General features: G+C 51.0%; 2 protein-coding genes across 5 annotated transcripts in view; one reads left to right on the top strand and one right to left on the bottom strand.

Annotated features, from left to right (window-relative positions):
* The window catches only part of brf1b (BRF1 RNA polymerase III transcription initiation factor subunit b), a 28,958-nt gene extending 26,689 nt beyond the window's left edge, over nucleotides 1-2,269 (top strand). For both annotated transcript variants that reach the window (XM_047387041.1, XM_047387042.1), the window contains 6 exons: nucleotides 752-833; nucleotides 905-957; nucleotides 1,039-1,304; nucleotides 1,395-1,446; nucleotides 1,686-1,851; nucleotides 1,938-2,269. In XM_047387041.1, coding sequence (XP_047242997.1) covers nucleotides 752-833; nucleotides 905-957; nucleotides 1,039-1,304; nucleotides 1,395-1,446; nucleotides 1,686-1,851; nucleotides 1,938-1,966 — 648 coding nt within the window. In that variant the 3' untranslated portion in view covers nucleotides 1,967-2,269. The remainder of the gene's footprint in view (nucleotides 1-751; nucleotides 834-904; nucleotides 958-1,038; nucleotides 1,305-1,394; nucleotides 1,447-1,685; nucleotides 1,852-1,937) is intronic.
* Nucleotides 2,270-4,082: 1,813 nt separating this feature from the next.
* On the bottom strand, nucleotides 4,083-24,848 carry e2f6 (E2F transcription factor 6). Of its 3 annotated transcripts, none has more exons than XM_047387151.1 (9): nucleotides 24,721-24,848; nucleotides 15,413-15,733; nucleotides 15,107-15,147; nucleotides 14,960-15,015; nucleotides 14,698-14,884; nucleotides 11,893-12,042; nucleotides 10,540-10,654; nucleotides 10,221-10,368; nucleotides 4,083-4,457 (listed from the first exon to the last, which is right to left on the bottom strand). In XM_047387151.1, exons 2-9 carry the CDS (start codon nucleotides 15,605-15,607, stop codon nucleotides 4,429-4,431), a joined length of 921 nt encoding a protein of 306 aa, XP_047243107.1. In that variant the 5' UTR covers nucleotides 15,608-15,733; nucleotides 24,721-24,848; the 3' UTR covers nucleotides 4,083-4,428. The 3 variants fall into 3 exon arrangements, with proteins under 3 accessions (XP_047243107.1, XP_047243106.1, XP_047243105.1); XM_047387150.1 differs by lacking the exon at nucleotides 24,721-24,848 and adding an exon at nucleotides 24,442-24,714 and having other exon boundaries at nucleotides 4,083-4,534; XM_047387149.1 differs by lacking the exon at nucleotides 24,721-24,848 and adding an exon at nucleotides 24,442-24,714.
* Nucleotides 24,849-25,220: the final 372 nt, after the last annotated feature.

Below are 25,220 nucleotides of genomic sequence, written 5' to 3'. Positions count from 1 at the left end.
AGCACAAATCTTGGGCTGTGGACAATGTGAAACATGTATTGTTCTCTGATGAGTCCACCTTTACTGTTTTCCCCACATCCAGGAGAGTTACGGTGTGGAGAAGCCCCAAAAAAGCGTACCACCCAGACTGTTGCATGCCCAGGGTGAAGCATGGGGGTGGATCAGTGATGGTTTGGGCTGCCATATCATGGCATTCCCTTGGCCCAATACTTGTGCTAGATGGGCGCGTCACTGCCAAGGACTACCGAACCATTCTTGAGGACCATGTGCATCCAATGGTTCAAACATTGTATCCTGAAGGCGGTGCCGTGTATCAGGATGACAATGCACCAATACACACAGCAAGACTGGTGAAAGATTGGTTTGATGAACATGAAAGTGAAGTTGAACATCTCCCATGGCCTGCACAGTCACCAGATCTAAATATTATTGAGCCACTTTGGGGTGTTTTGGAGGAGCGAGTCAGGAAACGTTTTCCTCCACCAGTATCACGTAGTGACCTGGCCACTATCCTGCAAGAAGAATGGCTTAAAATCCCTCTGACCACTGTGCAGGACTTGTATATGTCATTCCCAAGATGAATTGACGCTGTATTGGCTGCAAATGGAGGCCCTACACCATACTAATAAATTATTGTGGTCTAAAACCAGGTGTTTCAGTTTCATTGTCCAACCCCTGTAGCTTCTAATGTACAGAAGCATTGCGATTGGCTGTGTGTCCTTCTCTGATTGGCTGTTTCTGTCTGCTGCAGTACATCCTTAATGATAGGGAGGTTGAGGTAAAGACGGAGCTGTGGATCAAGCAGAATGCAGAATACCTGAAGGAGCAGAAAGGTGAGGCTGAATCATGTGGCGTTGATTGATCAGTATTGATCATTCTGGATTTACTGGCCATTTTTTTACAGAGAAGGAGGAGAGGATAAACAAGGAGAAGGAACAGGGCACCTACAAGGAGAAGGTGAGTTAAACATGGGGTCTACCAGGCTATGTTCCAGGGACTAATTACCTGCTCTGATGTCTGAACTGTTCATGTCTGCAGAAGAAGAAACACAAGAAGCGTGAACAGATTGAAGCAGCGACAGCAGGCGAGGCGATTGAGAAGATGTTGGAGAAAAAGAGGATCTCCAGTAAGATCAATTATGATGTTCTCCGAGATCTGAACCAGACCACAGGGAGTCTCAGCACGCCGACCCCCAAACCCACAGAGGGCGTTGCCACACGTAAACGACTAAGCTGTCGTCGCCGCAAGAAGAACAGCAACACCAACGCAGAGCTGTCTGCTAACGCGGTCATGATGACGAAGAGGTACCAGCCATTAGTAATCGATCATCTGCTACCTGAACCTGACCAGTAATCAATAATCTGTTTTCAATGTCCTCCTTTTTCCTGTTTCAGGTTCCGTCGCCTCATTTCCTCCTCACCAAGGAAAAAGAAAGCACCTCCTCAGGTTAATGCCACCCTGAATCACCTGTAACACCTGACTAACCAGAGTTTTCTGTCGTACCAGTTGCCTGTAACACCATAGTTACTCAAGATTACCTGTAACTCCAGTTACCTGACATCACCTGTAACACCTGAGTTATCAGTCACCTGAACTACCCAGCTTACTCAGATGCAGACAGGTTTGTCTCTTCTTCTTCTTCTTCTGCAGATCTCGTTGACATTAGTTTGTCTAATCGATTTCAGATGGAACCGGCTGTCACCATGGAAACAGAAACAGAGGCTATTTCTGAAGCTCCTCCTGAAGATGTTCCTGACACAGGGATCACCCCCGCTGATGCTCTGCCCCTTGTGGAAACAGAGGAAGAGGAGGCTGAGGAAGAGTGTGTTAGTGCACTGCAGTTGGTTGGAGGTCGGTCCAGAACCTTCATTCTGGAGACATTTGCTGGTCGATTGCTGTCATAACTGATAACTGATCAATCAATTGATGTTTTCCAGATTACGGCTGTGAGGAAGAGGTTTTCTAGCTCCATCCAGACAATTATTGATGAAGATAATCAGTGATGGAAGCACCGGAGCAGATTAGACTCAGAAGGAGCTTTTATTGATTCCAGAACTGATTGCAGCTCATTTTGTTACAACTTTTCATTTTGATATGAGTTTGGACCAGGAGCCGAATGAGTAGCAGCATGTGTGTGACAGTGTGTGAGGCAGTGTGTTACTGTGTGTGTATCGTTGTATTTTAATGAAATCGTTGTGTGACATGTACCGAACAGAATCATGATCCAGTAGAAACATTCCACCACAATAAACAGACTCTGGAAGTCCAATCAAGTTCTGATCATTTCAGTTCTTACAGGATAGAATCTAATCCTCAGACCCGGAGACCAGGACCCGTATTCTTGAAGGTCCTCAGAGTCTCTCAGAGCTCCTAACTTATCCTCAACATTCCTGCCAAGGACTCCCAGCTTCAGTGGTTCAGTTCTCTGCTGAGACTCTGAGGAGGAGACGACAGAAACTCCTCTCAATGAGGAGGTCTGGTTGACCCGAAAAGAACCGATGATAGAATTTAACTGGATTCAGAAATGTTTAAATCATGATGATAAAACTTAGTAAAATTAAATGAATTGTCTCACAGCATCAACATGTTTGAACGTAGCTTATTTATATGATCATCATTATTCTGATTTGCTTATTAATAGATTTATTCTCCATGCAGCTCGTTTTCATTCTGCATCTATTTCATATGAATTAATTTCATATTTATATTAAATTCAGCATTTTACTGCGATCTCCTCTTTGTTTAATGAGGTTTAGTTTGGTTAAATGATAGTTTGGAGAAAAGTGAAGTGAACAGAGGAGCAGAGCCTGCTGGTGGAGGAGAAGAGAGGAGTGTTAAAGGTAGATTTGGTTCTGGGATCATGGTGGGAACCAACAGACATTCCCAGTAGATCAATGCGTCGTTCCCTCTGCTTTCAGCACCAGCCTGGAATGTGAGCAGCTCTGGTTCCTGCTGCATTCAGAAGTTAGAGAGGAGATAGCAGCACCAGAGAACTTCTCCACAGATGTTGGAGATGATCATTTAGACTGAGGCTGCTGACATCATCATGAACATTACAGCAGATACTGATTCACCTCATTTATATCTTCCTGCTCTGGATATAGAGCTCAGATTATTGGACTGTTGGAGACACTTTCTATTTATGTAGATCTATATTTTTTCTACATTTATTTTTTAAAGCATTTTACAGTCTGTAAATATTTAAATCATTCTACCTTCTCGCTGCAGGGCAACAGTGCTACCAATTGCACCACTGAGCCATCATTCATTGATCCTTCCTAATATCATCTTACTAGAGGTTGACCTTTAACCTGTCCTGCTGCTGAAACCATTTAATTTCCTCCTAGAGGGATGATAAAGTTAATCTTATCTCTATATTAATAATTATATGATTGTTCTAGAAGTTTCTGTTCTCATTGACTCGACTGTTTAGGAGGTGGATCTCTGCACCATGGAGCTGGTAACGTTTTATTCATTTACTGTTGTTCATTGGAGGAGAAGATCTCTCCTTTCTCTCTGTCTTTCCTCCATCTTCTCTGCTTCAGACACTCTTAGGTTCACTAAAGGTCCTCCTCACTGCTCTGAACATCTCCTCACGTTAGGAGCTCTCTGAAGACCTCAGATGCTTCCTGAATAACTTTTATCTTACAGAGGAAAATTATAAGAAAAATCTGAGAATTTGAGAAATTGTCCGATTCACTAGGAGCTACTTTTAGCCTCAGGATTCTTTGGGAATACGGGCCCAGATCCGGAGCCTGGAATAAATCCAGTTTCTGACCAACAACGGAATCGGCTGATTCTTGAACTGATTGGTCTGCTGCTGCCGGTTCTGTTCTGGATCACTTTTAAGCCCAAGACCGTCAACGCTGACATAACATTGGGTTCTGTTCCTCCAGGTCCAGTCCGTGGTTCTCACTGCGAACAGAACTGAAAATTAAACCTAGGCACCGATTCTGACACAGCGGGTCAAAACTTTTTAAATCTCAGCTGAAATCAGATGACTTTTTTTTATACTTATGACCTTATTCGGTTTGTCTGCAGAAACACTGCAGCAGCTTAACGGATCAGTGACTCAGAACCAGTCCAGATTTCATTTAGACTTTATTTCAGAACATCCTAATGGACCATTTCTTACAGAAAATTCTGAGCTAAAAAAACAAAACAAAAAACAGAAAACACAAACAAGTCAAAAGCTGAACAGAAATAAGAAGAAAAAACACTGGGCAGTTCACTGCCTGTGGGAAAATAAAACTCCGAGCATCCTCTCCAACACTACCTTGGTCCTGGTCTTGGTTCTGATTCAAACATCTTAGTTTCTCAGTCAGTTTGCTGGAAGTTCCTAGCTTCCAGCTTTCTGAACGCTTGTCCAGAAGAACCCAGAAAAGGTCCTTTTCAGCCCGCTGGCGCCCCCAGGTGGCTAGGATGAGACTATGCGCTCTGGACGACGTTCTGTGGACCTGAAAACCAGAAAATATCAGAAGTGCATCCATCTGGTCCAAATCACGGAGAGCCTGGCTCTAATTCTCCATCGTACCTATGAACATAAGTGTGTGTGTGAATAAATAAAGTGAGGCATTAAAATAAATCTCTGTAATAATTTGCTTCATGAAATAAAGTCCCTTTATTTGTATTAGTTCCCATCGCAGCCTTGCCTCCAGCAATATGGCGGACACACGGTTACGTCTTAGCAGCGGGCCGACCCAGTCAACGAGGCGTCTGCGTATTAATGTCTTTGGTTTGGACACCAAAACGGTTCGACCAATTCCGTGTTGCACACATAAGAGGCATTTTGGCTCCAACGTGACTCCACAAAAATGGTGTCTTTAAATCCATTCAGGCACTAAACTGCTTTCATCAGTAGCACCACCAACCTATGGAAGCAAATTGTTACCATATTTCAAATGAAAAAGTATTTTCAGAAATACTTTTTCATTTTAAGAATGTGGCTGCATTATTTGACCCATAAATTAAATTAGTAATCAATCATCCTATTAGCATTTTCTTCTTCATGACTGCACATTTTATTCCATAATCAAAAAGAAAACAAAGCAGACATTGCTTTTTTATTTTCGTGGTCTGTCCGTAAAGTCCTGCCCAGAACTAGAAAACGAAAAAACATTCCGAGCTGCGGGCGCAGAAGAGTGACGTCAGCAGCCGCTCTTCCTCAGCTCCCTGCTGACCGAACTACCCATCTTGTTCGCTAGGGGGCGCTGTGCACGTCTGCAGTGCATTACATTGCAAACATGCTGAGAAATTGATTGAATTGCAGCAGGACCGAGCTCAATTTGTGGCAGTGGCAGGAAGAACTGGTAGTTCTGGTGGCAGGAAGAACTGGTAGTTCTGGTGGCAGGAAGAACTGGTAGTTCTGGTGGCAGGAAGAACTGGTAGTTCTGGTAGCAGAAAGAACTGGTAGTTCTGGTAGCAGAAAGAACTGGTAATTCTGGTAGCAGGAAGAACTGGTAGTTCTGGTGGCAGGAAGAACTGGTAGTTCTGGTGGCAGGAAGAACTGGTAGTTCTGGTGGCAGGAAGAACTGGTAGTTCTGGTAGCAGAAAGAACTGGTAGTTCTGGTGGCAGGAAGAACTGGTAGTTCTGGTGGCAGGAAGAACTGGTAGTTCTGGTGGCAGGAAGAACTGGTAGTTCTGGTGGCAGGAAGAACTGGTAGTTCTGGTGGCAGGAAGAACTGGTAGTTCTGGTGGCAGGAAGAACTGGTAGTTCTGGTGGCAGGAAGAACTGGTAGTTCTGGTGGCAGGAAGAACTGGTAGTTCTGGTGGCAGGAAGAACTGGTAGTTCTGGTGGCAGGAAGAACTGGTAGTTCTGGTGGCAGGAAGAACTGGTAGTTCTGGTAGCAGAAAGAACTGGTAGTTCTGGTAGCAGAAAGAACTGGTAGTTCTGGTAGCAGAAAGAACTGGTAGTTCTGGTGGCAGGAAGAACTGGTAGTTCTGGTGGCAGGAAGAACTGGTAGTTCTGGTGGCAGGAAGAACTGGTAGTTCTGGTGGCAGGAAGAACTGGTAGTTCTGGTGGCAGGAAGAACTGGTAGTTCTGGTAGCAGAAAGAACTGGTAGTTCTGGTAGCAGAAAGAACTGGTAGTTCTGGTAGCAGAAAGAACTGGTAGTTCTGGTAGCAGAAAGAACTGGTAGTTCTGGTAGCAGAAAGAACTGGTAGTTCTGGTAGCAGGAAGAACTGGTAGTTCTGGTGGCAGGAAGAACTGGTAGTTCTGGTGGCAGGAAGAACTGGTAGTTCTGGTGGCAGGAAGAACTGGTAGTTCTGGTGGCAGGAAGAACTGGTAGTTCTGGTGGCAGGAAGAACTGGTAGTTCTGGTGGCAGGAAGAACTGGTAGTTCTGGTGGCAGGAAGAACTGGTAGTTCTGGTGGCAGGAAGAACTGGTAGTTCTGGTGGCAGGAAGAACTGGTAGTTCTGGTGGCAGGAAGAACTGGTAGTTCTGGTGGCAGGAAGAACTGGTAGTTCTGGTGGCAGGAAGAACTGGTAGTTCTGGTGGCAGGAAGAACTGGTAGTTCTGGTGGCAGGAAGAACTGGTAGTTCTGGTAGCAGGAAGAACTGGTAGTTCTGGTGGCAGGAAGAACTGGTAGTTCTGGTAGCAGAAAGAACTGGTAGTTCTGGTGGCAGGAAGAACTGGTAGTTCTGGTAGCAGGAAGAACAGGTAGTTCTGGTGGCAGGAAGAACTGGTAGTTCTGGTAGCAGTAAGAACTGGTAGTTCGGGTGGCAGGAAGAACTGGTAGTTCTGGTGGCAGGAAGAACTGGTAGTTCTGGTGGCAGGAAGAACTGGTAGTTCTGGTGGCAGGAAGAACTGGTAGTTCTGGTGGCAGGAAGAACTGGTAGTTCTGGTGGCAGGAAGAACTGGTAGTTCTGGTGGCAGGAAGAACTGGTAGTTCTGGTAGCAGAAAGAACTGGTAGTTCTGGTAGCAGAAAGAACTGGTAATTCTGGTAGCAGGAAGAACTGGTAGTTCTGGTGGCAGGAAGAACTGGTAGTTCTGGTGGCAGGAAGAACTGGTAGTTCTGGTGGCAGGAAGAACTGGTAGTTCTGGTAGCAGAAAGAACTGGTAGTTCTGGTGGCAGGAAGAACTGGTAGTTCTGGTGGCAGGAAGAACTGGTAGTTCTGGTGGCAGGAAGAACTGGTAGTTCTGGTGGCAGGAAGAACTGGTAGTTCTGGTGGCAGGAAGAACTGGTAGTTCTGGTGGCAGGAAGAACTGGTAGTTCTGGTGGCAGGAAGAACTGGTAGTTCTGGTGGCAGGAAGAACTGGTAGTTCTGGTGGCAGGAAGAACTGGTAGTTCTGGTGGCAGGAAGAACTGGTAGTTCTGGTGGCAGGAAGAACTGGTAGTTCTGGTGGCAGGAAGAACTGGTAGTTCTGGTGGCAGGAAGAACTGGTAGTTCTGGTAGCAGAAAGAACTGGTAGTTCTGGTAGCAGAAAGAACTGGTAGTTCTGGTAGCAGAAAGAACTGGTAGTTCTGGTGGCAGGAAGAACTGGTAGTTCTGGTGGCAGGAAGAACTGGTAGTTCTGGTGGCAGGAAGAACTGGTAGTTCTGGTGGCAGGAAGAACTGGTAGTTCTGGTGGCAGGAAGAACTGGTAGTTCTGGTAGCAGAAAGAACTGGTAGTTCTGGTAGCAGAAAGAACTGGTAGTTCTGGTAGCAGAAAGAACTGGTAGTTCTGGTAGCAGAAAGAACTGGTAGTTCTGGTAGCAGAAAGAACTGGTAGTTCTGGTAGCAGGAAGAACTGGTAGTTCTGGTGGCAGGAAGAACTGGTAGTTCTGGTGGCAGGAAGAACTGGTAGTTCTGGTGGCAGGAAGAACTGGTAGTTCTGGTGGCAGGAAGAACTGGTAGTTCTGGTGGCAGGAAGAACTGGTAGTTCTGGTGGCAGGAAGAACTGGTAGTTCTGGTGGCAGGAAGAACTGGTAGTTCTGGTGGCAGGAAGAACTGGTAGTTCTGGTGGCAGGAAGAACTGGTAGTTCTGGTGGCAGGAAGAACTGGTAGTTCTGGTGGCAGGAAGAACTGGTAGTTCTGGTGGCAGGAAGAACTGGTAGTTCTGGTGGCAGGAAGAACTGGTAGTTCTGGTAGCAGGAAGAACTGGTAGTTCTGGTGGCAGGAAGAACTGGTAGTTCTGGTAGCAGAAAGAACTGGTAGTTCTGGTGGCAGGAAGAACTGGTAGTTCTGGTAGCAGGAAGAACAGGTAGTTCTGGTGGCAGGAAGAACTGGTAGTTCTGGTAGCAGAAAGAACTGGTAGTTCTGGTGGCAGGAAGAACTGGTAGTTCTGGTGGCAGGAAGAACTGGTAGTTCTGGTGGCAGGAAGAACTGGTAGTTCTGGTGGCAGGAAGAACTGGTAGTTCTGGTGGCAGGAAGAACTGGTAGTTCTGGTGGCAGGAAGAACTGGTAGTTCTGGTGGCAGGAAGAACTGGTAGTTCTGGTGGCAGGAAGAACTGGTAGTTCTGGTGGCAGGAAGAACTGGTAGTTCTGGTGGCAGGAAGAACTGGTAGTTCTGGTGGCAGGAAGAACTGGTAGTTCTGGTAGCAGGAAGAACTGGTAGTTCTGGTGGCAGGAAGAACTGGTAGTTCTGGTAGCAGAAAGAACTGGTAGTTCTGGTGGCAGGAAGAACTGGTAGTTCTGGTAGCAGGAAGAACAGGTAGTTCTGGTGGCAGGAAGAACTGGTAGTTCTGGTAGCAGAAAGAACTGGTAGTTCTGGTGGCAGGAAGAACTGGTAGTTCTGGTGGCAGGAAGAACTGGTAGTTCTGGTGGCAGGAAGAACTGGTAGTTCTGGTGGCAGGAAGAACTGGTAGTTCTGGTGGCAGGAAGAACTGGTAGTTCTGGTGGCAGGAAGAACTGGTAGTTCTGGTGGCAGGAAGAACTGGTAGTTCTGGTGGCAGGAAGAACTGGTAGTTCTGGTGGCAGCCTTATGGCCGGGGACATCCAGCGTGTTTTTAAGCATTTATTTATCATTTTCTGTGAGTGATAATTCATGCTCTATAATAAACCGGCTGTTTGTGCAATAAATCTTCATCATCCTTTCAACACGTCACACATCATATAGTGCTATTTATTTTCCATGTCAAGTAAATACAATCACCTTATGTTATGGGTCTAAAGCTGTTTATTAAATAATAATCAATAATGAAATAATTATTTAAAGGTAACAGGCTATAACAACAATAACATCCCATTTACCGATAATCAGCATCAGCTTCCACAAAAACAGCAGCAACCACATTGGCAAACTTTTACGGCCGGTCTGCCACCTTCTGGCATCCTGGCAGAATCCCTGCCACCCTGCGGCAGACTGTGGCAGCTTCGGTGGCAGTTCCGGTGGCAGCTTCGGTGGCAGTTCCGGTGCCTGCCACCAGAACTACCAGTTCTTCCTGCCACCAGAACTACCAGTTCTTCCTGCCACCAGAACTACCAGTTCTTCCTGCCACTGCCACAAATTGAGCTCGGTCCTGCTGCAATTCAACCAATTTCTCGGCACGTTTGCAATGTAATGCACTGCAGACGTGCACAGCGCCTCCCACCGAACAAGATGGGTAGCTCGGTCAGCAGGGAGCTGAGGAAGAGCGGCTGCTGACGTCACTCTTCTGCGCCCGCAGCTCGGAATGTTTTTTCGTTTTCTAGTTCTGGGCAGGACTTTACGGACAGACCACGAAAATGAAAAAGCAATGTTTGCTTTGTTTTCTTTTTGATTATGGAATAAAATGTGCAGTCATGAAGAAGAAAATGCTAATAGGATGATTGATTACTAATTTTATTTATGGGTCAAATAATGCAGCCACATTCTTAAAATGAAAAAGTATTTCTGGAAATGCTTTTTCATTTTTATTGAATGAAAAGCATTCAAAATGAAAAGCATTTTTATCATGCTTTTTATTTTTTTGAAATATGGTAACAATTTGCTTCCATAGGGGGCAGCACTGAACATCCAGTCCGCCACATTCAGGATTCCATCTCCAGATATTCTGGAATATCTTTTGATCCCAACTGTTCAGTCAAAGTTTTGACTGGTCCTAACAGAACAGAAAATGGTTCTGATTCAGCTGAACACTTTTAACTAAATTTAAACCTCTAAGGATCAACTAACATTGAGCAACAATTAGACCCACCCAGAACCTGGAAACAAGTAGCTAACTGAATCAGAAACAAGGTTTTTAAAGAATCTGAGGTTCTAGTGGACCTGTGTTCCCTGCTCAGTCACATTGTCGGTTCTGACGTTCTACACGTTACCTGTGTGCAGCTCAGCCGTCTTGATCCGACTGTCTTCCAGTGATAAAAAGCAACCGCTTGTTTCTCTGGATCCTCCTTCTGTCCCAATATCACAGGTCATGACCAGGATTGGACCCGCTCCCCCTTTCAGGTGGATCTGAATGCTGTCCTGGATCAGAACACAACATTAGTTCTGGCTCAAAAGTCCGACTGATAGCAGCAGAACCACAGTATTTTCACAGTAAACGTTCAGTGTTTTACTCTGAAAGGCCTGACAGGTGCCACTGACAGACTGAACCACACTGAACCTGATCCTGACCCGCTCCCTAGACCCGCTCACCTCTGTTGGAGCTGGAACCTCCAGCTTGGTTTCCTCAGGAGCTTTCACCACCATCACCGTCTGCTCCTGGAAGGTCTTCAGCCTCCGGAGGTCCTCGTAGGTCACGTACGCCAGCGTGAAACGACAGTTAAGGAAATCTGAGACAGCTGGTTCTGATCCAAAGATTTGCAGGAATGAGCTGAGGTCAGATGAGGCCAGAATCAGAGACCTGAAGAACACCATACCACAGTCATGCAAGGAGGTGTGAACATTATGGTTTGGGCTGTGGCTCTGCTGACGGTACTGGGTGACTTAACTTCATTGATGGGCAATGCACAATAAAATCCTGGACCAGAACCTCCCTCCCTCACACAGAACTCTGAAGAGGAGTCATGCCACCAAACAAAGATCAATCACAGTGACCTGCAACCTCAGTCCTTTAGAATCAGGGGAGGAACCTGAAGGATTCAAAGAACCTCTGTACAGATAAGTGGACCACCAAGGCTCCTGAGATGTCCACAAACCTGCTGACCAATTCCAGAAAATGTGTAACTGGTGTGTTTCCTGTCAAGGTTGGATCGCTGATCACCCTCTGTAAGAACTGTTTTACCTCCATGAACATCTATTCAATTCAATTCAGTTTTATTTCTATAGCTCCAATTCACAACACATGTCGTCTCAAGGTTCTTCACAACAGTCAGGTTCATACGTTCTAACTAATCCTATCTATCCAACAGTTCAGTCAGATTCAGTTATTTATTCAAATTGGATAAAAAGTTTTTCTATCTAAGGAAACCCAGCAGATTGCATCCAGTCAGTGACTTGCAGCATTCACTCCTCCTGGATGAGCATGTAGAGACAGTGGACAGTCACTGGTGTTGACTTTGCAGCAATCCCTCATACTGAGCATGCATGTAGCGACAGTGGAGAGGAAAAACTCCCTTTTAACAGGAAGAAACCTCCAGCAGAACCAGAACCAGGCTCAGTGTGAGCGGCCATCTGCCACGACCGACTGGGGGTTTGAGAGAACAGAGCAGAGACACAAAGAGAACAAAGAAGCACTGATCCAGGAGTACTTTCTATGGGAAGGAAAAGTAAATGTTAATGGATGTAGCTCCTTTAGTCGTTTCATCTAGAAAGAAAGAACAGATAAACTCTGAGCCAGTTTTCAAGGTTAGAGTCTGAAAGAGAGAACATAGAGTTAGTTACAGTAGAAGCTCAGTCAGTAGCCATGTCTATGAGAGAGAAAGGTCTGATTGGAGGAAATAAGGTTAGAACTGAACCAACCCAGAAGAATAAACCCATCAGAACTTCGTGTTTGGTTTCCTTCCTATTACCCTGTTGTTGTCATTCCAGAGTGGAGGGAAAGGATATGCAGAGTTTTCTGGGTCGTCCGTCAGGTCGAAGAGCTGCTGAGCGCAGCTCCGGATCAGAGAGTCCAGAGTTTCCTCCACCAGCTTCAGATCAGTCATTTCAGGTAGGGCCTGGTTCTGACCCAGGTAGCTGGAGACAGGGCAGCTTCCTCTGCACACAATAAGCAAGTTCATTTCACAGACAACCTTTACTGGTGTTACTGGGAGAGTCGGGAGACAAACAGAATCTGAGGCTTTTCAGAACACGTCAGGTGTTAGTTTGGTTCCAGTTACAGATCAAATCTGAGACGTCACACAAACATCTCAAGAACAGCTGAAGACAGAAAACAAACCGGATCTCTGATTTCTCCCAGGAACACCAGAATCACGCACAGAACTACTGATTTAGAATCTGTTCGTTTGTTCTGGACAAACTAAGTCCAACCTGACTGAGTCAATCTGCTTGATGTCGTTCCTCCGTGTGGAAGGGAAGGGAGGATGGAAGGGAGGAAGGGAGGATGGAAGGGAGGAAGGGAGGATGGAAGGGAGGAAGGGAGGATGGAAGAGAAGGGAGGAAGGGAAGGGAGGATGGAAGGGAGGAAGGGAGGATGGAAGAGAAGGGAGGAAGGGAAGGGAGGAAGAGAAGGGAGGATGGAAGAGAAGGGAGGAAGGGAAGGGAGGATGGAAGAGAAGGGAGGATGGAAGGGAGGAAGGGAGGATGGAAGAGAAGGGAGGAAGGGAAGGGAGGAAGAGAAGGGAGGAAGGGAGGATGGAAGAGAAGGGAGGAAGGGAAGGGAGGAAGAGAAGGGAGGAAGGGAGGATGGAAGAGAAGGGAGGAAGGGAGGAAGGGAGGATGGAAGAGAAGGGAGGAAGGGAAGGGAGGAAGGGAGGATGGAAGAGAAGGGAGGAAGGGAAGGGAGGAAGGGAGGATGGAAGAGAAGGGAGGAAGGGAAGGGAGGAAGGGAGGATGGAAGAGAAGGGAGGAAGGGAAGGGAGGAAGAGAAGGGAGGAAGGGAGGATGGAAGAGAAGGGAGGAAGGGAAGGGAGGAAGAGAAGGGAGGAAGGGAGGATGGAAGAGAAGGGAGGAAGGGAAGGGAGGAAGGGAGGATGGAAGAGAAGGGAGGAAGGGAAGGGAGGAAGAGAAGGGAGGATGGAAGAGAAGGGAGGAAGGGAAGGGAGGATGGAAGAGAAGGGAGGATGGAAGGGAGGAAGGGAGGATGGAAGAGAAGGGAGGAAGGGAAGGGAGGAAGAGAAGGGAGGAAGGGAGGATGGAAGAGAAGGGAGGAAGGGAAGGGAGGAAGAGAAGGGAGGAAGGGAGGATGGAAGAGAAGGGAGGAAGGGAAGGGAGGATGGAAGAGAAGGGAGGAAGGGAAGGGAGGAAGGGAGGATGGAAGAGAAGGGAGGAAGGGAAGGGAGGAAGGGAGGATGGAAGAGAAGGGAGGAAGGGAAGGGAGGAAGGGAGGATGGAAGAGAAGGGAGGAAGGGAAGGGAGGAAGGGAGGATGGAAGAGAAGGGAGGAAGGGAAGGGAGGATGGAAGAGAAGGGAGGAAGGGAGGATGGAAGGGAGGAAGGGAGGATGGAAGAGAAGGGAGGAAGGGAAGGGAGGAAGGGAGGATGGAAGAGAAGGGAGGAAGGGAAGGGAGGAAGAGAAGGGAGGAAGGGAAGGGAGGAAGGGAGGATGGAAGGGAGGAAGGGAGGATGGAAGAGAAGGGAGGAAGGGAAGGGAGGAAGAGAAGGGAGGAAGGGAAGGGAGGAAGGGAGGATGGAAGGGAGGAAGGGAGGATGGAAGAGAAGGGAGGAAGGGAAGGGAGGAAGAGAAGGGAGGAAGGGAGGATGGAAGAGAAGGGAGGAAGGGAAGGGAGGAAGGGAGGATGGAAGAGAAGGGAGGAAGGGAAGGGAGGAAGGGAGGATGGAAGAGAAGGGAGGAAGGGAAGGGAGGAAGGGAGGATGGAAGAGAAGGGAGGAAGGGAAGGTAGGAAGGGAGGATGGAAGAGAAGGGAGGAAGGGAAGGGAGGAAGGGAGGATGGAAGAGAAGGGAGGAAGGGAAGGGAGGATGGAAGAGAAGGGAGGAAGGGAGGATGGAAGGGAGGAAGGGAGGATGGAAGAGAAGGGAGGAAGGGAAGGGAGGAAGGGAGGATGGAAGAGAAGGGAGGAAGGGAAGGGAGGAAGGGAGGATGGAAGAGAAGGGAGGAAGGGAAGGGAGGAAGGGAAGGGAGGATGGAAGAGAAGGGAGGAAGGGAAGGGAGGATGGAAGAGAAGGGAGGAAGGGAGGATGGAAGGGAGGAATGGAAGGGAGGAAGGGAGGATGGAAGAGAAGGGAGGAAGGGAAGGGAGGAAGGGAGGATGGAAGAGAAGGGAGGAAGGGAAGGGAGGAAGGGAGGATGGAAGAGAAGGGAGGAAGGGAAGGGAGGAAGGGAGGATGGAAGAGAAGGGAGGAAGGGAAGGGAGGATGGAAGAGAAGAGAAGGGAGGAAGGGAGGATGGAAGGGAGGAAGGGAAGGGAGGAAGGGAGGATGGAAGAGAAGGGAGGAAGGGAAGGGAGGAAGGGAAGGGAGGATGGAAGAGAAGGGAGGAAGGGAAGGGAGGATGGAAGAGAAGGGAGGAAGGGAAGGGAGGAAGGGAAGGGAGGATGGAAGAGAAGGGAGGAAGGGAGGATGGAAGGGAGGAAGGGAAGGGAGGATGGAAGGGAGGAAGGGAAGGGAGGAAGGGAGGATGGAAGAGAGGAAGGGAAGGGAGGATGGAAGGGAGGAAGGAAGGGAGGACATGCTCATGACTCAGCACACCAGATGAAGTTGGATCTGGAAACCCGAACCATGCAGAACCCTCACATCCACTTTATCCTGTTGACCGACTCCTTCTCGATGAGCTGGATCCCCTGCAGCACGTTGGTGATGTCATAGACCCGACGCCGCCGCGTTTTCAGGCTCGTGATGGCGTGTCGGAGGTCCAGAGAGCCGTCTGGCGCATTTAAGAATAGGTCCAGGAATCGACGGGTCAGAACCGGCAACGACGTCTCTGAGGACGGGATGAAATCCAGTTAGAAACCTATAGAACCACACTGATCTTAACACATGATCCAACAGAACCAACCTTCTCTGGTCTGGATCTTGGCTGGAACCAGCTGTTCCTGCTGATGTTGGCTGATGCTTCAGGAAAACATAGAGCAGGAATGTCAGCTTCAGCCCAGAATATTCTGGTTCAGAACTAAAACTCTCAAACTGGTTCAGAAACATTTACTTGAGAGTTGAGCGTCCCGGAGCCGCTTTGAGACCCGAATCCTGTAGGTGGGTACAGAGTACGGTTTAACAGTTCTGTAGGGAAACAACGGTCCAGGTTCTGTCAGAATTTATGGATCAGGACTTCATAAAACAAGTGGACTCAGCTTTTTGGGTTTTTGGATCAGTTCAAGTGTCACATGTGGACCGAACAGTCCAAACCATATCAGTTTAACATCTGCTGACTTTATGATGTTCTGATCCATCAGACCTTCAGGAATCAAGAACCACTGGCCACATCAGTAAGCATTCAGTTGGAGGTTCTGACCTGTTCTGGTGAATCCAGGGGAGGAAGTTCTGGTAAAGCAAGCTTCGTATTAAAGGGAAGGCTGCTCCCACCTTCATCCTCATACTCCTCGTCGGTCCCGGCGGCTCCGGCAGGCCATTGGTCCTCCTCCTCTTCCTCTGACCCAACTCCCCATGGGTCCATCATTCCCAGGGGCCCGTCCAGGCAGGGCGGCATGATGGGGATCGCGTCAGCGCTGACCTCATTAGACGAGATGTCCTCAGGCAGGAAGTGGTCCTCACAGATCAGGTTCTGATCCGACGAGTCCTTTTGGTCTGTCTGCCGGAGTGCTGCTAGCCAAACCTAGAAAAAAACAATGCAATCAATAATCAACGACCCGATTAGCGCCCGAGCAGAACCGATCACTCGTCAACGACCCGCTTAACGGCCGAGCAGAACCTATCACTCGTCAACGACCCGCTTAACGGCCGAGCAGAACCGATCACTCGTCAACGACCCGCTTAACGCCCGAGCAGAACCGATCACTCGTCAACGACCCGCTTAACGGCCGAGCAGAACCGATCACTCGTCAACGACCCGCTTAACGCCCGAGCAGAACCGATCACTCGTCATCGACCCGATTAGCGCCCGAGCAGAACCGATCACTCGTCAACGACCCGCTTAACGGCCGAGCAGAACCGATCACTCGTCAACGACCCGATTAAAGGCCGAGCAGAACCGATCACTCGTCAACGACCCGCTTAACGCCCGAGCAGAACGATCACTCGTCAACGACCCGCTTAACGGCCGAGCAGAACCGATCACTCGTCAACGACCCGCTTAACGCCTGAGCAGAACCGATCACTCGTCAACAACCCGCTTAACGGCCGAGCAGAACCGATCACTCGTCAACGACCCGTTTAACGGCCGAGCAGAACCGATCACTCGTCAACGACCCGATTAAAGGCCGAGCAGAACCGATCACTTGTCAACAACCCGCTTAACGCCCGAGCAGAACCGATCACTCGTCAACGACCCGCTTCACGGCCGAGCAGAACCGATCACTCGTCAACGACCCGCTTAACGGCCGAGCAGAACCGATCACTCGTCAACGACCCGCTTAACGCCCGAGCAGAACCGATCACTCGTCATCGACCCGATTAGCGCCCGAGCAGAACCGATCACTCGTCATCGACCCGATTAGCGCCCCGAGCAGAACCGATCACTCGTCAACGACCCGCTTAACGGCCGAGCAGAACTGATCACTCGTCAACGACCCGCTTAACGCCGGAGCAGAACCGATCACTCGTCAACGACCCGCTTAACGGCCGAAGCAGAAAGCGATCACTCGTCAACGACCCGCTTAACGCCCGAGCAGAACCGATCACTCGTCATCGACCCGATTAGCGCCCGAGCAGAACCGATCACTCGTCAACGACCCGCTTAACGGCCGAGCAGAACCGATCACTCGTCAACGACCCGCTTAACGCCCGAGCAGAACCGATCACTCGTCAACGACCCGTTTAACGGCCGAGCAGAACCGATCACTCGTCAACGACCCGATTAAAGGCCGAGCAGAACCGATCACTCGTCAACGACCCGCTTAACGCCCGAGCAGAACCGATCACTCGTCAACGACCCGCTTAACGCCGGAGCAGAACGATCACTCGTCAACGACCCGCTTAACGCCGGAGCAGAACCGATCACTCGTCAACGACCCGCTTAACGCCGAGCAGAACCGATCACTCGTCAACGACCCGCTTAACGCCCGAGCAGAACCGATCACTCGTCAACGACCCGCTTAACGGCCGAGCAGAACCGATCACTCGTCAACGACCCGCTTAACGCCCGAGCAGAACCGATCACTCGTCAACGACCCGATTAGCGCCGGAGCAGAACCGATCACTCGTCAACGACCCGCTTAACGCCGGAGCAGAACCGATCACTCGTCAACGACCCGCTTAACGCCGGAGCAGAACCGATCACTCGTCAACGACCCGCTTAACGCCGGAGCAGAACCGATCACTCGTCAACGACCCGCTTAACGCCCGAGCAGAACCGATCACTCGTCAACGACCCGTTTAACGCCCGAGCAGAACCGATCACTCGTCAACGACCCGCTTAACGCCGGAGCAGAACCGATCACTCGTCAACGACCCGCTTAACGCCCGAGCAGAACCGATCACTCGTCATCGACCCGATTAGCGCCCGAGCAGAACCGATCACTCGTCAACGACCCGCTTAACGGCCGAGCAGAACCGATCACTCGTCAACGACCCGCTTAACGCCCGAGCAGAACCGATCACTCGTCATCGACCCGATTAGCGCCCGAGCAGAACCGATCACTCGTCAACGACCCGCTTAACGGCCGAGCAGAACCGATCACTCGTCAACGACCCGCTTAACGGCCGAGCAGAACCGATCACTCGTCAACGACCCGATTAAAGGCCGAGCAGAACCGATCACTTGTCAACGACCCGCTTCACGGCCGAGCAGAACCAATCACTCGTCATCGACCCGATTAGCGCCCGAGCAGAACCGATCACTCGTCAACGACCCGCTTAACGGCCGAGCAGAACCGATCACTCGTCAACGACCCGATTAAAGGCCGAGCAGAACCGATCACTTGTCAACGACCCGCTTCACGGCCGAGCAGAACCAATCACTCGTCAACGACCCGCTTAACGCCCGAGCAGAACCGATCACTCGTCAACGACCCGCTTAAAGCCGGAGCAGAACCGATCACTCGTCAACGACCCGCTTAACGGCCGAGCAGAACCAATCACTCGTCAACGACCCGCTTAACGCCGGAGCAGAACCGATCACTCGTCAACGACCCGTTTAACGGCCGAGCAGAACCGATCACTCGTCAACGACCCGCTTAACGCCCGAGCAGAACCGATCACTCGTCAACGACCCGCTTAACGGCCGAGCAGAACCGATCACTCGTCAACGACCCGCTTAACGCCCGAGCAGAACCGATCACTCGTCATCGACCCGATTAGCGCCCGAGCAGAACCGATCACTCGTCAACGACCCGCTTAAAGCCGGAGCAGAACCGATCACTCGTCAACGACCCGCTTAACGGCCGAGCAGAACCAATCACTCGTCAACGACCCGCTTAACGCCCGAGCAGAACCGATCACTCGTCATCGACCCGATTAGCGCCCGAGCAGAACCGATCACTCGTCAACGACCCGCTTAACGGCCGAGCAGAACTGATCACTCGTCAACGACCCGCTTAACGCCGGAGCAGAACCGATCACTCGTCAACGACCCGCTTAACGGCCGAGCAGAACCGATCACTCGTCAACGACCCGCTTAACGCCCGAGCAGAACCGATCACTCGTCAACGACCCGCTTAACGGCCGAGCAGAACCGATCACTCGTCAACGACCCGATTAAAGGCCGAGCAGAACCGATCACTTGTCAACGACCCGCTTCACGGCCGAGCAGAACCAATCACTCGTCATCGACCCGATTAGCGCCCGAGCAGAACCGATCACTCGTCAACGACCCGCTTAACGGCCGAGCAGAACCGATCACTCGTCAACGACCCGCTTAACGCCCGAGCAGAACCGATCACTCGTCAACGACCCGCTTAACGGCCGAGCAGAACCGATCACTCGTCAACGACCCGATTAAAGGCCGAGCAGAACCGATCACTTGTCAACGACCCGCTTCACGGCCGAGCAGAACCAATCACTCGTCAACGACCCGCTTAACGCCCGAGCAGAACCGATCACTCGTCAACGACCCGCTTAAAGCCGGAGCAGAACCGATCACTCGTCAACGACCCGCTTAACGGCCGAGCAGAACCAATCACTCGTCAACGACCCGCTTAACGCCGGAGCAGAACCGATCACTCGTCAACGACCCGTTTAACGGCCGAGCAGAACCGATCACTCGTCAACGACCCGATTAAAGGCCGAGCAGAACCGATCACTCGTCAACGACCCGCTTAACGCCCGAGCAGAACCGATCACTCGTCAACGACCCGCTTAACGCCGGAGCAGAACCGATCACTCGTCAACGACCCGCTTAACGCCGGAGCAGAACCGATCACTCGTCAACAACCCGCTTAACGGCCGAGCAGAACCGATCACTCGTCAACGACCCGCTTAACGCCCCGAGCAGAACCGATCACTCGTCAACGACCCGCTTAACGGCCGAGCAGAACCGATCACTCGTCAACGACCCGATTAAAGGCCGAGCAGAACCGATCACTTGTCAACGACCCGCTTCACGGCCGAGCAGAACCAATCACTCGTCAACGACCCGCTTAACGCCCGAGCAGAACCGATCACTCGTCAACGACCCGCTTAACGCCGGAGCAGAACCGATCACTCGTCAACGACCCGCTTAACGCCGGAGCAGAACCGATCACTCGTCAACAACCCGCTTAACGGCCGAGCAGAACCGATCACTCGTCAACGACCCGCTTAACGCCCGAGCAGAACCGATCACTCGTCAACGACCCGCTTAACGGCCGAGCAGAACCGATCACTCGTCAACGACCCGCTTAACGCCCGAGCAGAACCGATCACTCGTCAACGACCCGATTAGCGCCGGAGCAGAACCGATCACTCGTCAACGACCCGCTTAACGCCGGAGCAGAACCGATCACTCGTCAACGACCCGCTTAACGCCCGAGCAGAACCGATCACTCGTCAACGACCCGTTTAACGCCCGAGCAGAACCGATCACTCGTCAACGACCCGCTTAACGCCGGAGCAGAACCGATCACTCGTCAACGACCCGCTTAACGCCCGAGCAGAACCGATCACTCGTCAACGACCCGTTTAACGGCCGAGCAGAACCGATCACTCGTCAACGACCCGATTAACGGCCGAGCAGAACCGATCACTCGTCAACGACCCGCTTAACGGCCGAGCAGAACCGATCACTCGTCAACGACCCGATTAACGGCCGAGCAGAACCGATCACTCGTCAACGACCCGCTTAACGGCCGAGCAGAACCGATCACTCGTCAACGACCCGCTTAACGGCCGAGCAGAACCGATCACTCGTCAACGACCCGTTTAACGGCCGAGCAGAACCGATCACTCGTCAACGACCCGATTAAAGGCCGAGCAGAACCGATCACTCGTCAACGACCCGCTTAACGGCCGAGCAGAACCGATCACTCGTCAACGACCCGCTTAACGCCCGAGCAGAACCGATCACTCGTCAACGACCCGCTTAACGGCCGAGCAGAACCGATCACTCGTCAACGACCCGATTAAAGGCCGAGCAGAAACGATCACTCGTCAACGACCCGCCTTAACGCTCCGAGCAGAACCGATCACTCGTCAACGACCCGTTTAACGGCCGAGCAGAACCGATCACTCGTCAACGACCCGATTAAAGGCCCGAGCAGAACCGATCACTCGTCAACGACCCGCCTTAACGCCCGAGCAGAACCGATCACTCGTCAACGACCCCGCTTAACGGCCCGAGCAGAACCGATCACTCGTCAACGACCCGTTTAACGGCGCGAGCAGAACCGATCACTCGTCAACGACCCGATTAAAGGCCGAGCAGAACCGATCACTCGTCAACGACCCGCTTAACGCCCGAAGCAGAACCGATCACTCGTCAACGACCCGTTTAACGGCCGAGCAGAACCGATCACTCGTCAACGACCCGATTAACGGCCGAGCAGAACCGATCACTCGTCAACGACCCGCTTAACGGCCGAGCAGAACCGATCACTCGTCAACGACCCGATTAACGGCCGAGCAGAACCGATCACTCGTCAACGACCCGCTTAACGGCCGAGCAGAACCGATCACTCGTCAACGACCCGCTTAACGGCCGAGCAGAACCGATCACTCGTCAACGACCCGTTTAACGGCCGAGCAGAACCGATCACTCGTCAACGACCCGATTAAAGGCCGAGCAGAACCGATCACTCGTCAACGACCCGCTTAACGGCCGAGCAGAACCGATCACTCGTCAACGACCCGCTTAACGCCCGAGCAGAACCGATCACTCGTCAACGACCCGTTTAACGGCCGAGCAGAACCGATCACTCGTCAACGACCCGATTAAAGGCCGAGCAGAACCGATCACTCGTCAACGACCCGCTTAACGCCCGAGCAGAACCGATCACTCGTCAACGACCCGTTTAACGGCCGAGCAGAACCGATCACTCGTCAACGACCCGATTAAAGGCCGAGCAGAACCGATCACTCGTCAACGACCCGCTTAACGCCCGAGCAGAACCGATCACTCGTCAACGACCCGCTTAACGGCCGAGCAGAACCGATCACTCGTCAACGACCCGTTTAACGGCCGAGCAGAACCGATCACTCGTCAACGACCCGATTAACGGCCGAGCAGAACCGATCACTCGTCAACGACCCGCTTAACGGCCGAGCAGAACCGATCACTCGTCAACGACCCGATTAAAGGCCGAGCAGAACCGATCACTCGTCAACGACCCGCTTAACACCCGAGCAGAACCACTCATCAACGACCCGCTTCACGGCCGAGCAGAACCGATCACTCGTCAACGACCCGCTTAACACCCGAGCAGAACCACTCATCAACGACCCGCTTCACGGCCGAGCAGAACCGATCACTCGTCAACGACCCGCTTAACACCCGAGCAGAACCACTCATCAACGACCCGCTTCACGGCCGAGCAGAACCGATCACTCGTCAACGACCCGCTTAACACCCGAGCAGAACCACTCATCAACGACCCGCTTAACGGCCGAGCAGAACCGATCACTCGTCAACGACCCGCTTCACGGCCGAGCAGAACCGATCACTCGTCAACGACCCGCTTCACGGCCGAGCAGAACCGATCACTCGTCAACGACCCGCTTAACGCCCGAGCAGAACCACTCATCAACGACCCGCTTCACGGCCGAGCAGAACCGATCACTCGTCTTCGACCCGATTAACGGCCGAGCAGAACCGATCACTCGTCAACGACCCGCTTAACACCCGAGCAGAACCACTCATCAACGACCCGCTTCACGGCCGAGCAGAACCGATCACTCGTCAACGACCCGCTTAACACCCGAGCAGAACCACTCATCAACGACCCGCTTCACGGCCGAGCAGAACCGATCACTCGTCAACGACCCGCTTAACACCCGAGCAGAACCACTCATCAACGACCCGCTTCACGGCCGAGCAGAACCGATCACTCGTCAACGACCGCTTAACACCCGAGCAGAACCACTCATCAACGACCCGCTTCACGGCCGAGCAGAACCGATCACTCGTCAACGACCCGCTTAACACCCGAGCAGAACCACTCAACGACCCGCTTCACGGCCGAGCAGAACCGATCACTCGTCAACGACCCGCTTAACATCCGAGCAGAACCACTCATCAACGACCCGCTTCACGGCCGAGCAGAACCGATCACTCGTCAACGACCCGCTTAACACCCGAGCAGAACCACTCATCAACGACCCGCTTAACGGCCGAGCAGAACCGATCACTCGTCAACGACCCGCTTCACGGCCGAGCAGAACCGATCACTCGTCAACGACCCGCTTCACGGCCGAGCAGAACCGATCACTCGTCAACGACCCGCTTAACACCCGAGCAGAACCACTCATCAACGACCCGCTTCACGGCCGAGCAGAACCGATCACTCGTCAACGACCCGCTTAACACCCGAGCAGAACCACTCATCAACGACCCGCTTCACGGCCGAGCAGAACCGATCACTCGTCAACGACCCGCTTAACACCCGAGCAGAACCACTCATCAACGACCCGCTTCACGGCCGAGCAGAACCGATCACTCGTCAACGACCCGCTTAACACCCGAGCAGAACCACTCATCAACGACCCGCTTCACGGCCGAGCAGAACCGATCACTCGTCAACGACCCGCTTAACACCCGAGCAGAACCACTCAACGACCCGCTTCACGGCCGAGCAGAACCGATCACTCGTCAACGACCCGCTTAACATCCGAGCAGAACCACTCATCAACGACCCGCTTCACGGCCGAGCAGAACCGATCACTCGTCAACGACCCGCTTAACACCCGAGCAGAACCACTCATCAACGACCCGCTTAACGGCCGAGCAGAACCGATCACTCGTCAACGACCCGCTTCACGGCCGAGCAGAACCGATCACTCGTCAACGACCCGCTTCACGGCCGAGCAGAACCGATCACTCGTCAACGACCCGCTTAACACCCGAGCAGAACCACTCATCAACGACCCGCTTCACGGCCGAGCAGAACCGATCACTCGTCAACGACCCGCTTAACACCCGAGCAGAACCACTCATCAACGACCCGCTTCACGGCCGAGCAGAACCGATCACTCGTCAACGACCCGCTTAACACCCGAGCAGAACCACTCATCAACGACCCGTGGACCTCTCCAGGACACTGTTTGATCTCAGGATTTCAGACTTTTCTGGAAAAATCTAAAGAGATAAAAACTATTTAAACTTCATTCTTATTCCAGAGTTTTTCCTGCTGGGATTCATCAAAGCTGAAGGAATTTCGAGACACATTTTACTACTTAGAATCCTGTCAAAGTTCTGCAACAGATTCTCCAGGGCTCTGGATTTGATTTCATTTTCTATATGGATCTGTCAGCACCTGTTCGGTTCCTCTCTGGATTCTGAGTGAAAGGGAAAATGGACCAAAAGAGACCTACAGATCCTGATGTTTTACGGGGAACGTTTTTATCCTGGGATTTCAGGAATCTCACCGAGGAACCGAATTTAAAATCTGATATTCTTGATTCTATATTCTTCTAGACCTTCTCAACAGGTTCGAAAGAACACAGCAGAACACAGCGAAGGTTGTTTCATGGTCTGGTACCTGAAACTTGCTAACTGATCCGAATCGGGACAATAGCTGGGCCGGTCCCGATCCTTGGGATCTGAAAGTGGTACTTATCTCTAACTGGTCCGGTCCTACTCTGATCCTCTCTGGGTCTCTGGAGAACCTCAGTGAGCTTTATAGTGGACTGGAACTTTAAGTATTTAACTCATTTAACTCGCTAACTGGACCAAACTGAACCATATCTAATCTGTAACTGGTAATTACTGATACCAGTAGGTAACTGGTCCGATCCTACCTTGACCCTCGCTGGATCTCCAGGGAACTTGAAGAACCGTTTCTGGGTTCTATTGAACGTTCCGCGGTTGGACCCTTCCACGCGGTTCGGACAGCCGGAGACCACACACTTCACCATGCTGACCGACCGAACCGAGTCGAACTCAGCCAGGTGTTCATTCAAGAGCCACAGTCACCCACTAAAGTTCGGTTGGAGTTCGGCTGGTGTTATGTTGAAATTCTGCAGAAACCACCACGGCTCGGTTTGTTTATAACCCACAGGAAGATGATGTGTTTTTACCCGGACGTTCCGGGAGGAAGTGGTTCCGTGGCGCCTTTTTTGCGCCCTCTGCTGTCTTGGAGGAACTTCTTCAGCTTTAGTAGAGGTTCGGGTTCCTTTGTTGCTCTCAGTCCCTCCCAGAAGGCCGTTCTTTTCATTATCAACCGGAAGTGAGACCATATTGGTTGTTCCGCGGCCGTAACGTCACTGTGTCGGCCATCTTAGGAGGGGAACTGGGAGCCAGTAAGCCGAGTTGACGGGGAGTTATTTCGCGAATAAATTGTTTTTAAACATTCATTTGCTTTTAACTACGTCATTAGCTACGTAATTTTTTACTCTCCCGGGAGTTTGAAGCCTCACTATTGTACAAAAAATTATTTTATCTCAAAGAGATTTAATTAAATATCAAATATTCAAAGAACTCATGATGTTTATATGCTGTTTATTTATACTGGTTTCAATGCTTGACTTTGTTTGAGGAAAAGTATCAAAAATGCCTAATATGTGTATTACTTTATGGG

The sequence above is a fragment of the Girardinichthys multiradiatus genome, chromosome 15, assembly GCF_021462225.1.
Source record: "Girardinichthys multiradiatus isolate DD_20200921_A chromosome 15, DD_fGirMul_XY1, whole genome shotgun sequence".
NCBI classification, from domain to species: Eukaryota; Metazoa; Chordata; class Actinopteri; order Cyprinodontiformes; family Goodeidae; genus Girardinichthys; species Girardinichthys multiradiatus.
Note: the sequence above shows the minus strand (reverse complement) of the source record. Positions and strands in the feature narration are given on the sequence as shown.